General features: G+C 37.0%; 1 protein-coding gene across 1 annotated transcript; it reads right to left on the bottom strand.

Moving 5' to 3' along the window:
- Positions 1–10,459: 10,459 nt before the first annotated feature.
- On the bottom strand, positions 10,460–11,322 carry LOC106422839. The gene is made up of 3 exons (XM_022714105.1): positions 11,254–11,322; positions 10,943–11,171; positions 10,460–10,851 (listed from the first exon to the last, which is right to left on the bottom strand). Exons 1-3 carry the CDS (start codon positions 11,320–11,322, stop codon positions 10,460–10,462), a joined length of 690 nt encoding a protein of 229 aa, XP_022569826.1.
- Positions 11,323–13,682: the final 2,360 nt, after the last annotated feature.

Genomic DNA, 13,682 nt, shown 5'->3' with positions numbered 1-13,682 from the left:
CCAGGTGTCGAGCTCTAAAATTCGACCTTATGTTTCTCTTCAAAAGAACCACGCAGATACAATGCCCTGCTCCTGGATAGACCTGTATGCAAACATCATTTTATTAGCATGATCCACGGTAAATGTGTGTGTATGTACTCATTTTTAACATGATCTGATGGTTAAAGAGATGGCAAAATATTAATTACCTTGCCAAGACCTTTGTATATAGACGTGTGCCTGTCAGATACAAACACCAACTCATCATCCTGCTCAACAAATCCTGACAACTGCTCAAAAAACCATTCCCATGAGGAGTCGTTCGTCGACTACTGCAAAAGCTAGAGGGAATATCTGGTAGTTGCCATCTTGGGCAGACGCAGTCAGTAAACACCCTGCATATTTTCCTTTCAAGTGAGTACCATCAACCACCACCACTTTCCTCATGAACTCATAACCCTTGATTGAGGCGCCAAAAGCGACAAACATATATTTGAAACGTTCGCCACCACCCTCAACTGTTTCAGTGTAGAGTTTTGTTTTCGTCCCCGGATTTGCAGACACCAGCCTTTGTAGATAGTCTGGTAGCAGCTGGTAAGATGACTGTGTGGTACCTTTAGCTTTATCAATGGCCACATCCCTAGAACGCCATGCCTTCCGGTATGAAATATTGACGTCATGGTCGCCACGCATCATCTGCCTTATTTCACGCGGTTTAGGTCCTCCGCCGGCGCTTCCAAACTTGTTTCGCATTAGCTCTCCAATAACCGATGAAGTCGCTTGAGTCTGATAGCCACCACGCTCATCTATGGAGCATGAATGCTGTGATACCACTTTCCGAACTTCGAACACATGAGCATCCTTAAGTTTGCATACACTCTCCATGGGCAATTCAGACCACAACATTCAAGCACCATCAGCCCTGGTTCAGACTTCCTACTTCTGTACTGAAACTTCATGCTTATGGCGTAAATGGCCATATGTTGCTTGAAAGCCTCTCTGTTTCTGAACATCATTCCCTCAGCAACATTGTTTCCGTTCTCTCCTAACTCGCCTATAAACAAATTCATCACGGAAATGGTTAGTACGGGAGACAATGCCAACTCTTCAAACTAGCAAACCAAAACTATAAAGATTTCATGCCAAATAAGAAGCAGTTATATTTCTCACTATATTTCCAAACGATGCACTTGGATAATAATTTTATTGTCTACATATATTACACTTTCTTGTATTAGAAATTCCATTTAGATGTTCCATTTGACCGTAATATAACAAAGATTCTTTTCATTTAGCGCGACAACAGAACTACAACAACGCTTACATATGACTTAGCAGTCTAACAGACACATCATACAATCCAAAGAAAACATTAGCGACCCAAACATATTACAGAACCAGCAACCACACAGGATACATGCGACAACAAGGAGACCCAACTTGCTAAGCCCTTTCCCTTTCCCAAACTAAACATTTTAAAGACACCCACCCTCGGTGCTACTCCCTTCCGATGAAGTTTGCTCTGCCCTCTCACCACCCTTCTTTGCACGTCCAACATCTATGTTACCCTTGCTCCCTTCAGCGAATTCCGTTGGCGCCTTTTCCAATGCTTTACCAGCCCTCTTCTCTGTTTACACATTTATGTATTAAAAATTGTTTACAATTTGTCCGCCATATCATTAAAATTTACTTTTAAGTGTAAAGCATCATGTACCTTTGTTCTTTGGGAGTATGCATGCAAACTCCCCAAGTTGAATCGCACTCTGTTCCTCTACCATTTCATTTGTACGCACTTGTTCACCTACATCTGTCGGCACAAGCGTTGCACGTGTCGATCCTGCTGAAGAGCCACCGCCATGATCATCCGTTGCTGCGTTTGCCTCAGCCACACCCACATTTTGATTTCCCGGTGGGTCATTGACATGTAAACCTTCTGGACAAGCAAACCCCTCATTTGCAACATCTTCCCAAAAGCGCATAGTATTCTCAACCCCTTCACAAGTTATTCCTACGGTGGGACCATGTGTTGGGTAGTTCAACAAGTCCATTCCCACATCCCAAAATACAGAGGGTGCTTGGGCTTGCGTGATTTGTTCTGGCATTACGGATGTCCTCTCTGTTATCCCTGTATCAAAAATATTTTGCGATGTTTAGTTGTTATTGCTATAAAACATATTTTTTATCACGCTAACAGTTTAACGTTTACTTGTTAGTCAAGTTTAACACTTCCAGTCGCATCAGATATGCTAAGCATTAAACGTGTTTGTGCTAAATTCTTTAGTAAACACTCAAATCAAAGATTATAAAACCAACCTTGCACAACATCCTCGAGAGTTCCTTCCATCATAACTTCATCATCATCGTCGTCAAGTTCAATGATTTCTCTCACCGGAGTTGTGTTGCGGTTCCGATTTGCACGGTAACTGTCAGCGTTAGCCATCTCCAAAGACACGCGATGAAAAAGAAGCATCGCTTCCTCAGGGAATATCGCGTTCATCACCCGTTCAGTTTGGGCTGCACGATCACCAAACACAAGACCTGCATTACGAAAAGCATTGGTTTAGACATTATTTCAATCAAACAATAAACAACAAATTAAATGTAGAGTTTTTCTATCCGAGGTCGTATACTTACTTTCATACGCAGCCCTTGAGTTTTCAGTTGCAGTCATGTCAAAAACATACGAGGTTGCACCAATGTTGAAACTTGTTCGACACAGAAACCGGTACTCAGCCACTCCTTTAGGCCCCACTATTACAAGGATTGCTAGATCCTCCAACCAGGTTCTCACGTTAAGGATCAAGGAGAGATCAGACGTGTTAGCGATCGTTGTTGGGGGTGTCTTGTTACCCAGTGGCACGAGCATCCAGCTAGGCAGACGATACGTCACAACCACCGGAGTACGGTGACTTAGGCTGTAACGGCGCCTTATGATCTCGTCGAGCATATCAAAGGTCGCTGTCTTGCTAATCAACAACCCATAGCCATAATCTTCAGGGTCGGTTATGAAATCTCATTCTTGGTTTCCGTTTTTCTTTCATTCACCTAGCCAAATACGGATAGAGCGAACCATCCTGAAGAAACAACATACTACAAGAGTTAATGCATGACGATGATATGAAAACCGCCATTTTTATTGCAGCAAAATTAAAAATATCGAGTTAATCATGTTCATATTTAATGACAGGTGATCATATCTTCAGATTACATAAGAAAAAATACAAAACAATAAGTTAAAATCGAACAACAATTAATGCATGACGATGATCATTCTCCTTAAAACATTCTGTATATAGGACTGTCATAAATTAACTACGATGAAACTAATTAATACCTTCAATTTTCTCTGAATTTACTCTCAGTGTTTATGGTGCAGAAGCTTACCGGTTGGGTCCCCTTTTATAGTGAAACCCGACATGAACTTTCTCACTCTAGCCCCCATACAAATTTTTTGCATGCCTTCGAAGATCTTTTTTACTCTGATGCTCCTTTCCATGCACAGGCTGTTGTCAGAGGTAGAAGCCGCTCATTCGTCAATTCTATTTGTAAACTCCGTAAAGTTATTTTAGCGGGTATATATACTAGGTTAATGATTACTAACCCCCAATCGAAAACAATAACCTTTTAGCCTCCAACCTAGACTAAGCCTACGACAAAACCTCTTCCTTATCTTATATAAGGGACTTATCGTCATTTTGCTTTGCCTTCTGACAATCGAAGCCGACAACTTTTTTCTGATGGGTATCCACCTAATTTCCACATTCTTCTTGTATTTTGGTCCAGTTCACCCAAAGTTAAATGATAACTAATTTATTCGGAAAGTCAATTTTCATTTTATTATTCGTTGTTTAAAGGAGGAGAGGGGAGGGGGGGGGGAGTTAGTGAGAGATTGATTTTTAAAAAGATTTTAGTGTTATTGGTACATGATTCTTAAAGTTCTAAAAAGTTTGGTGTCATTGGTGCGGTGATTTTACAATTCCATATAAATTTTTTGTTATTCAAAAAGTTAAGTATTTTTAGATTTTGTAATTCTATTAAATTTACGTTTTTTTGGTAAACATGTTAAATTTACTTTTTTTTGGATCGTAATTGAAGATACTTTAGGGTTTAGATTTTGATAAATTTTGGTGAATGTTGATAATGAATATGAGAGAGTGACAGTTGGTGTTGTATGCGGCCTGTAAAAATTCTCATCTCCATGAAACAACATTTCATGAGATAGATTCTAATGTTATTCTAGAAGATGGCTGTGAGAACATTTTTTGTTTGGATTAAAAAGGATGATATCGAAGGAGAGTGGGATTCCATATATGTCCTTTTTTGGTAACTAATATAATAATTTGCAAGTGCTTATTTGCACTACGATTGCTATTGCATTATTGTGCTATATAAGTTTTCTAGAGGTTTTTGCATATGTATCTTGTGAATGGTTTGGTGGATGCCAATGCTTATGACTTCTTAAAACCAATTAAAGAGAGTAGCAGATTATTGAAATAAACTGCTAAAAGAATATACTCAGAATTCATGGTACTCTCCACAAGTGATAGATTTGAGAAGTCACGTGTATCACAGGTTTGTGGAAATTTGCTCTTATTCTTCAAAAAAAATTCTTATAGTTCCATAATTGCGCCTCTGCAATGAAGAATTCACAAAGAGTATTTGAGGAAAACAAAAAGAAGCAAAGAAATCTCATAACAAGAGAAGGTATGTGAACGACACCAGGGAAGACACATGGTTCGACTTTACTTTCACCGTTACTCTCATCCCATTTAGAACCACAACACTTTACTGCAAGATTTGCAGCTAAGTGATTAGTTCCATTGAAATTTGTATGTATTGTCAACCTCTCCAAGATGTCACCAAAAGATAGATTTACCATATTTTTAAAAACATATGAATGTTAATTAAAGAATAAAATGCAATGATTATTAATTAGAGAATAAAAGTGTAATTACGACAACCATAAATTTTAAATTGTTTTGGCTATTACAGTTCAATTTTTATAATAATAATAATAATTAATTTTATTTAATGTAAAATAAAATTTTAAAAAAGAAATACTTTCAATAATGTTACTATAAATATAATTTAAGAATATTTACTGTATCTTAATAATAATAAAAAATAGTTTATAATATATAAATGGACTAAAATATTTAATATACAAACTGTAGAAATTGAAAATATTTCTTTTATATTCTGAAGGTGTTCTCTATTTTATTATTTCAAAATATGAATTATTGTACCTAAATCTTACAAGAATATATTGGTATGTGTTAATATCAAGTATTCACAAAGTAAATTATGTATACAAACATAAATTGTTATATATTTTTTTTGAAAGAATGTTAAATCATTCATATAAAAAATTTTGTACAGCTTGTGTGACTCAGTTTTTTTAAATTTGAACTAAAAAAAGTTTTTTTTATCAAAAAACGAAAATTTAAGAAAAAATTTAAAAGCTGAAATAGAATCAAAGAATCTTCTTGTGTCTTCAAACCACGCTTACATTGCATGGTTAACATTCCACTTCCAACCATGAACGTAATACGGTTCCAAACCATGCTTTCTTCAATTCCTCTCCCGCCAAATAGTTTGAATGAAGATTTAGAAAACATATCTCGGAAGAAACATGTCATTGTCATTCCCTCCATTATTCGCTAACAGGTCCAGAATATTATTCCAATCCGTCGGGAACCAAGTACGAAGCATATATTTGGTAAGTTTCATCCATATTTCCTAAGAACACTGAAAACTGAAGAAGAGATGATCTCATGTTTCAATATGAGACTGATACAGAACACAAGTAGCATCGGTATTAGAACACTTTCAAAATCATACATTAATAATGTCAAAAGAACACCAGCATCGATATAATGGAGTTACGAAAAATAACAAAAATATAAGCAATTTGTGTAGAGTTCGTGAATTATAATAACCCATTGTTATTGGTTCTTGAATTTCAAAAATCTTACTAGAATCCGTTATTATTGGTTTAAGAATTTTCAAAATCCATTCAAATCTCTTGTTATTCAAAAAGTTTAGTTATTATTGATTCTCTAATTCTAACTATATATAGTGTTATTGGGAGATGAATTCTATTCATTTTTATTCATAAGAGTCAACTTTCAAAATATCATATATATCCATGTGATTTTCAAAATCCTTGTGATAAAAATACTAGAAAACAAAATAATTATTCTTACCAAATATCTATTGCACCTTAAATCCAAATTATATGTTCAAAACTATAATTCATTACATTTATATACTCTTACATTTTTGAATATGTAATTATTTTTAAAATATTATATTTTTTAATATAAATAATAGTAATTACATTTACAAATCTTAATAATTTTAAAATATTTTTTAAAAAACAATAGTTTCAAAAAACATTTTTGAATTTCAAAAAGAAAATTTGAAAAAAATATTTTTTTATAAAATATAAATATTATAAAAATTATAAAAAATTTTGAATTTGAAAAAAAAAATATAAAAACAACATTTTTTATTACTTATACATCTATACCGTAAGGGGTAAAATTGTCTTTTATATTTTTAATGAAATTTTTTTCGGTCATTTTCTTTTTTTAATGCTTTTTTTGTAACAAAATCTTTTAAAATGGTTATTTAAGAAAATTGTTCAATTTTGTATGTATCAGTATTTTTTTTTTTTTTAATTTGAAAGCAAAAAAATAAATAATCATGACAGCTAGCTAGCTAGCTAGCGAATTTCTCTCTCCTCGAAGTTCTCCTCCTTCCCTCTACCTTATCTAGCCGCCAGCTTCCTCGATCTCGTTTTGCTCCGGCGACCGGCGGTGGCGCGCGTGGTCGCCGGAGGCCGCCTCCTTGTCTCTTCCTCTTTGCGATTTTCTCCGGTTTGCCTCTCTATCTTCTCATCTCTGTTTTGCTCGGTTCTGTGGGCGGGGCTCCGGTTCGGGTTATCTAGATTTGCTCCGGGGAAGTTTAGATCCGTGGCTAAGGGTTCCTGTTCTGGAGATTCGGCACGGCGGTGAGGGTTTTGGGCCTCCGGAGTCGGCTTTTTAGGGTGAAAGCTTCGGTGGTTCAGGCTTTTCTCCTTCTATGTCCTTTCGAAGCTTTCGGTGTTGTTGGCAGGTGGTGTTCGTCGACGTCTCTCTCCTCCAGTGTGGTAAGTTATTTATGCGAAGTGGTCTTCGTCGTGGGGAGGAATCGGAGCTTTCGTTCGTTCCCTTGCTTGGTGTCTCACATCGGACGGAGGATCGTACCTGGCTCAAGGGAGGTGATAGATGCCTTCTATCGGTTCGAGCACAGAGGTCCGGTGACTGTGTGGTGGCCGAGCTTCTGCAACTTTCTTGCCGGTTTGAAGGAATGTCGTCTATGGCTTCTCCTTCTTCGGTTGTGGCAGTTGCTCTCTCTGTGATGTCGTGAGCCACTCCTTCGTATCCAGTATGCTCTGTCTCTTGTCTGAGGCATCGAGTTCTTCAGTCCTTCTTCGTGGGCCGTTTCAACTATGGCGAGTACTCCGGTGTGTTCCCGTTGAAGCGCAGCAGTGACCGGCGGCAGGTTCTCAATATCTGGGACAAGACGTCGAGTAGAAGCAACAGTTTGTCATCTGCATCTTCTTTTCGGCGATGGAGACTTGTCTGGACTTTGTTCATCCCTGTGCCAGATTCACCGGTGGTGTGATCCGGTAGAACATTGTTCTTCTCTATTGCAGGTTCTGGAGCTGGATTTATTTGGTGCCTCTTCGCTACCCGTCTTTCAAATAAGTGGTAGGGCTTTCGGGCTGTGTGGGTCTTCGACCTGTGTGGTTCTTGGAGGCTTGCCTATCCTTTGCTCGACCATGGCTGTGCGGGTTCTTGGTCTCGGGTTTTACTGTCTGGACGTTTTGGCTGCAGCTTAGTTGGTCTACCACGAGCTGTTCTTGGTTGCGCCTTATCATAAAGAGCGGATCATCGGGCAAGCCAAATTCTACCGGGTTTCGTCTCTCAGTTTCACTGTGGTTCATGTTTTTGCGGCAAGTGGCATGTCTCGACTCGGCGAGGCTTGTGGTTAGGTGTTGAGCTTGTTGTGTCAGTCCCATTCTAATCTAGGAAGAGTATGTGTTTAGTTGCATTTCGTTTTCTCTGTTTCTTGTTCCCATTGTATTTCTGTCAAAAACCGAAAAACTGGTAATAATATCTTAACATTTTTACCAAAAAAAATAAAAAAAATAATCATGCTATATGATTTAGAAAATAAATATATTTTATATTTATTTTACAAAAAATGATAGAAAAGAGGTAATACAAATTCATGAAAATCTATATCAATCTAAAAAAGTTATGATCAAATTTCATAAGTCAATATATATAAATTTTCACAATCTACATAATTTTTTTAAATCTATCATCTCCCAAAATTCAAAAACTCTGCACATATTCATCTCCCAATAACTCTCCCTAGTGTTATTGGTACATGATTCTTAAAGTTCTAAAAAGTTTGGTGTTATTGGTGCGGTGATTTTACAATTCCATATAAATTTTTTGTTATTCAAAAAGTTAAGTATTTTTAGATTTTGTAATTCTATTAAACTATGGTGTTTTGGAACATTGATTCATTGCATTTTAACTCACTACTCAAGACTTTCAGAATACTAGACTTAACCCATGTATTCTCAAAGTTGAGATGACAAAATCAATCTCTTTATCAAACATGCAAATATGATACGTGAGAAGCATTATCAATTCCATATAATCTTTTTTTATCAAACATGCATATATATAACTATTAAATAGATTCCATGCACAGTCACACTACAACACATCAAAATGATAACCCCAGAATTCTTTTATCCATAGAAAAACTATGAAAGAGATTCCACAGTCACACAACGGGAAAAGAACATTATTAGACCCCAAGAATTTACGTCGTGTCTTTTTAGACCCAAACAAAACATAAGTGTGAAATCATTCATAAACTGAGATTTTTTAAAAAAAATTTCGACCCAAACTTGACTCCGTAACATGAAATCCTACATTGACTAACTTATCATTAGTCAATCTTTAGACCATGCTTAGTCGGATAAAGAAAAAGTACCGATTTCAACCTGTACAATTTCGGTCATGCCTTTTCAGACCTGGATAATGAATAAGTGTGATTTCATACCCAAACTGAACAATAATTTGAATTTCATACCCAAACTTTAATATTAACATAAAAAAATTACTTTGACTAACGTTTGGTTAGTCAACCGACGTCGTTTTAACTAAACTAATTAAAAAAAACACTCACTAAGACTCGAAAACACACCTAGAGAAGCACTAAACTGAGCATTAAACCACTGGACTAAGACAAGTTTTGTGAAATCTACATATATCCTAAATTATATAGGTACCAAAACGAGTAAAGAAATCACTAGCCTCTTCTTCCTCTGGCTATCTCTCTCTCAGTTGCCAATTTCAGAAGTTTCAGTCTTTAGTCTTTAGGAAGTTCTATTTTTTATAGTAATGAACATTTTAAAATCGCATGAGAAGGTAATGTTGGGAGCCAAAAATAGTAGCTCCGGCTACAACAAGTAGACAAGAGCGGAGATTAGTTTCTTCATCAAAAAATGAATTAGCATGAACCGAGGCATTATCAAGCCCAAGAAATCGAATCCATTTGATCAGGGATCGATCCGCGATGAATCCGTGAGCAAACCTAGTATCGAGAAGAAGAAAAACAATGGTGTAACATGAAAGAGCACGGATTGGCGAACAAGACAAAGATATAAGTTAGTATATATGTAAATATGGCAAAAGTTACCGACTTGATGGCAAAGTGTTCGTTTAATTCACTTGTCTGTCGTGGGTTCGGCCCTCCAAGTGACATAATTTTATTAATTTAGCTAAAACGACGTCGTTTTAACTCTTTCTCGACACGACATCTCTGCCTAGACACTGACTCGCTCAAAAAATGACGGTTAACTAACCAAATATTAGTTAAACAAAGAGTAGTTTTTTTATGAAATTCAAACTATCGTTCAGTTCGGGTATGAAATTCAAATTATTGTTCAGTTTGAGTATGAAATCGCACTTACTTATTGTTCAGGTCTAAAAAGGCATGACCGAAATTGTACGGGTTGAAATCGGCACCTTTTCTTTATCCGACTAAGCATGGTTTAACGGTTGACTAACGATAATTTAGTCAAGGTAGGATTTCAAGTTACGGAGTCAAGTTTGGGTCGAAATTTTTTAAAAAATCTCAGTTCAGGAATGATTTCGCACTTATGTTTTGTTTGGATCTAAAAAGGCACGACACAAATTGTTGGGATCTAATAATGCCATTTTCCCGTTACACAACAGCACATCAAAATGATAAATCCAGAAAATAACACCATCACAAATGAAAATGAGTTATAAATCGTTGAGACAACTAGAAGTATATAAAATTATTTTATTGATATATCTCACCATTAACGCTGACTTCCAGCTTCTACAGCGTCATTCCACATGCTTAAAGCTATTGTGTCTCTCTAGTTGTTAGCATATTCTCTTTGCTGAGATTCAAGAGCACCAACATGTACAACTTCTTCAAAATTTGCTTGTTCATTGTTTGGAGGGATCACTTCCACTGGAAAAGCATCAGAACGACAATGCTTCCGTAGAAAGTTATGTAATCCAGCACAAGCTAAAACCAATTCTGCTTGTGTTGTAAAAGGAAAAGGAGGCGCTGACTTAAAAATCAAGAAACGCGATTTGAAAATACCGAAGATTCGCTCAATCACGTTTCTCAAAGATGCATGCCGAAAATCGAACAACTCGTTTTGATTTTTAGGATCACGGCCTTCACCTTTAAATTCTTGTAAATGATAGTGAGTACGTCTGAATGGAGCTAATAATTTTTGACGATTTGCAAATCCACAGTCTACCAGATAAAATTTCCCAAAAATTCAATTTGTAAATAAATAAATTTTTTTGTAGATTTATAAATTGTTTACTACAACTTAGGTACATACCTTCTGGAATGGTTAATCTGCTACCGTGTCTTGTCAAAGCATTGCTTAAAATTTTCGAATCATGAGCTGATCTTTCCCATCCACTAAGAACATACATGAATTCCAAATCAAAGTTGCAAGCTGCAAAGACATTTTGTGATATAAATCCTTTGCGATTACGATAGCTTGGAACATCAGAAGTTGGTATCATTGCAGATATATGTGTACCACCGAAAGCTTCAATACAGTCCTATTAAGATTAAAATAGTAATTTTCAAAGAAATAATTGAACAAAAAAATTTATGCTAACTTTAGCAAAATTTTATTTGTACCTTGAAGTAGGGATAAAATCTTGTGCTCTCACTTATCTTAGCAGGTGTTGCAACTCCAGGCTTTACCATCGAATCAGCACTACAAGAAAACACGCCGAATTCCGACGGAGATTCCGACGGACTTCAATGTCGTCGGACGTTTGTGACGGATTTCCGACCAATTTCCGACGAAAACCAAAAAAATTGAAGTCGTCGGAATTCCGTTGGCCATTTCCGACGGAATTCCGACGAAACACGGCTCGTCGTAATTTTCCGATAACTTTTCGACGACATTCCGATAAAACATATAACCATTGTAGTCGTCGGAAATTCGTCGGAATATACCAACGAACTTCCGACGACATTCCGATTAACAGATATAACCGTTACTGTCGTCGGTATTCCGTCGGAGTTTTCCGACGAATTTCCGACGAACCATGTGACCGTTGCCGACAAATATATATGACCGTTTTATAGCTGTTTGAGATTGGAAAATACCGATGGTATTCCGACGGACTGCTTTACATCCGTCGGAAAGTCGTCGGATGGCCGTAAGCAATTTCCTATAAATGCAACCCCTCCTCATTCAACTCATTCACACTTCATTCTCTTTAGTCATAACAATTCCGTGAAAATCATGTCTTCAGGAGCTTATTATCGTTCGTGGATGGATAAACCTCATTTGGATCCCAACACCAATTTGCTTTCGAAAGAATACGTTCAAGGGATTGGAGAATTCATGAGGCTTGTTCAACAGCAACCGGATGCAAAAAGTGGTATGTTAAGATGTCCCTACTCTACTTGCAATAATAATAAGGTTATAAAAGAATTTGATGTTTGGACTCATTTGTATATCAAAGGGTTTTCACGTAATTATAAAGTTTGGTACTTTCATGGGGAAACTGGTTATGAATATGGTAGTACTAGCGAACCTCAGCCTGTTAGTGAACTTCAGCCTGATATTAGGTTAGAAGAATCTAGAACGGATATAGATTATGGTGTAGATACTGAGCAGATGGTACATGATCATTATAGAGGGGAAGAACCAAATCCCGAATCTAGGAGATTTTTTGACATGTTGGATGCAGGAAAACAGCCTTTGTATCAAAATTGTAGAGATGGTCATTCAGCCTTATCATTTGCAACTAGATTAATGGGTATTAAGACAGACTATAATTTGGCTGAAGAATGTATGGATGCGATTACTGATTTTGTCAAAGGTATTCTACTTGAGGATAACCTTGCACCGGGTTCATACTACGAGGTTCAGAAACTTGTTGCCGGTCTTCAACTTCCGTACGAAGTGATAGATGTATGTATTGACAACTGCATGATCTACTGGAGAGCGGATGAGACACGGAATGTATGCAAATTTTGTGGGAAACCTCATTATCAGGAGACGAGGGGAAGAGTTCCGATCCCGTTCAAAAGAATGTGGTATTTGCCTTTGACGGAAAGATTGAAGAGGTTGTATCAGTGTGAGCGCACAGCAAAAGCAATGAGATGGCATGCAGAGCATTCCACAAATGGTGAGATTAGACATCCTTCAGATGCGAAGGCTTGGAAACATTTCCAGTCAACATATCCAGAATTTGCGGAAGAGAGAAGAAATGTTTATCTTGGATTATCTACTGATGGTTCAGCCCATTTGGAAAGCATGGAAGACAGTATTCTCTATGGCCAGTTATTGTGACACCATAGAACTTACGGCCGAGCTTGTGCATGCGACGAGAGTTTTTGTTTCTCTCAATTCTCGTCCCCGAGCCAGATCATCCTAAAAGATCACTAGATGTGTTTCTTCATTCTAGTAACTCTTCATTTTTTTAGAGTATTTACATTTTTTAATATATTTACTTATTAAATTATGTTTGTTTTGTAGCAAGAGTTCAACTGGCACTCCGATCTCACGGAAACAGTCCGTAAGAAATTCAACGAAAAGGCCATGGACTCTTATACGAAGCAGATGAACGTGTGGAAGACAGTTTGGCAGAAGAACAAGAGGCCACGGTTCATCAACGGGACGGTGTGGGAGCAGTTGATAGCTCATTGAGAGAAGGAAGAAACTGCAGAGACGTCTTCTAGGAACTCCAAGAACCGGAAGAGCGATCGTGGCGGGAAAGGTATGTTTGTGCACAACCTCGGCGCTTGCTCTATGTCTACTAAGGAGGATGAACTTGTAAGTTTTTTTATAATTATTTATTATTATATTTTTAAAATAAATATTTTATATATTCCTTGGCTAATAATGGCGGTTTTTTAGATCGAAGCAAATGACTGTAATCCCGTTGATCGTCTCCAACTCATTAAGGTGGCTCACACTAACAAGAAGACGGGTCAAATTCAGGACCACGTGATCAAAGGTGTCGTTGATTTGGTGGAAGCTGAAATAGCATCTCAATCTCAGTCTCTCTCTGATGACGGCGATTCTATGGGAGCTTCAACCAACTTGT

The sequence above is a fragment of the Brassica napus genome, chromosome C6 (assembly GCF_020379485.1).
Source record: "Brassica napus cultivar Da-Ae chromosome C6, Da-Ae, whole genome shotgun sequence".
Lineage (NCBI taxonomy): Eukaryota > Viridiplantae > Streptophyta > Magnoliopsida > Brassicales > Brassicaceae > Brassica > Brassica napus.
The sequence above is the reverse complement of the archived record's forward strand: the minus strand, read 5'-3'. Positions and strand labels throughout refer to the sequence as shown.

Bases quoted from the DNA above. Each gene is read 5' to 3' on its own strand.
- LOC106422839 (XM_022714105.1), bottom strand. From the start codon at position 11,322: ATGGTAAAGCCTGGAGTTGCAACACCTGCTAAGATAAGTGAGAGCACA. The intron at 11,172-11,253 runs GTACAAATAAAA...TAATCTTAATAG, and splicing joins GATTTTATCCCTACTTCAAG to GACTGTATTGAAGCTTTCGG. The intron at 10,852-10,942 runs GTATGTACCTAA...TTTATCTGGTAG, and splicing joins CAGATTAACCATTCCAGAAG to ACTGTGGATTTGCAAATCGT.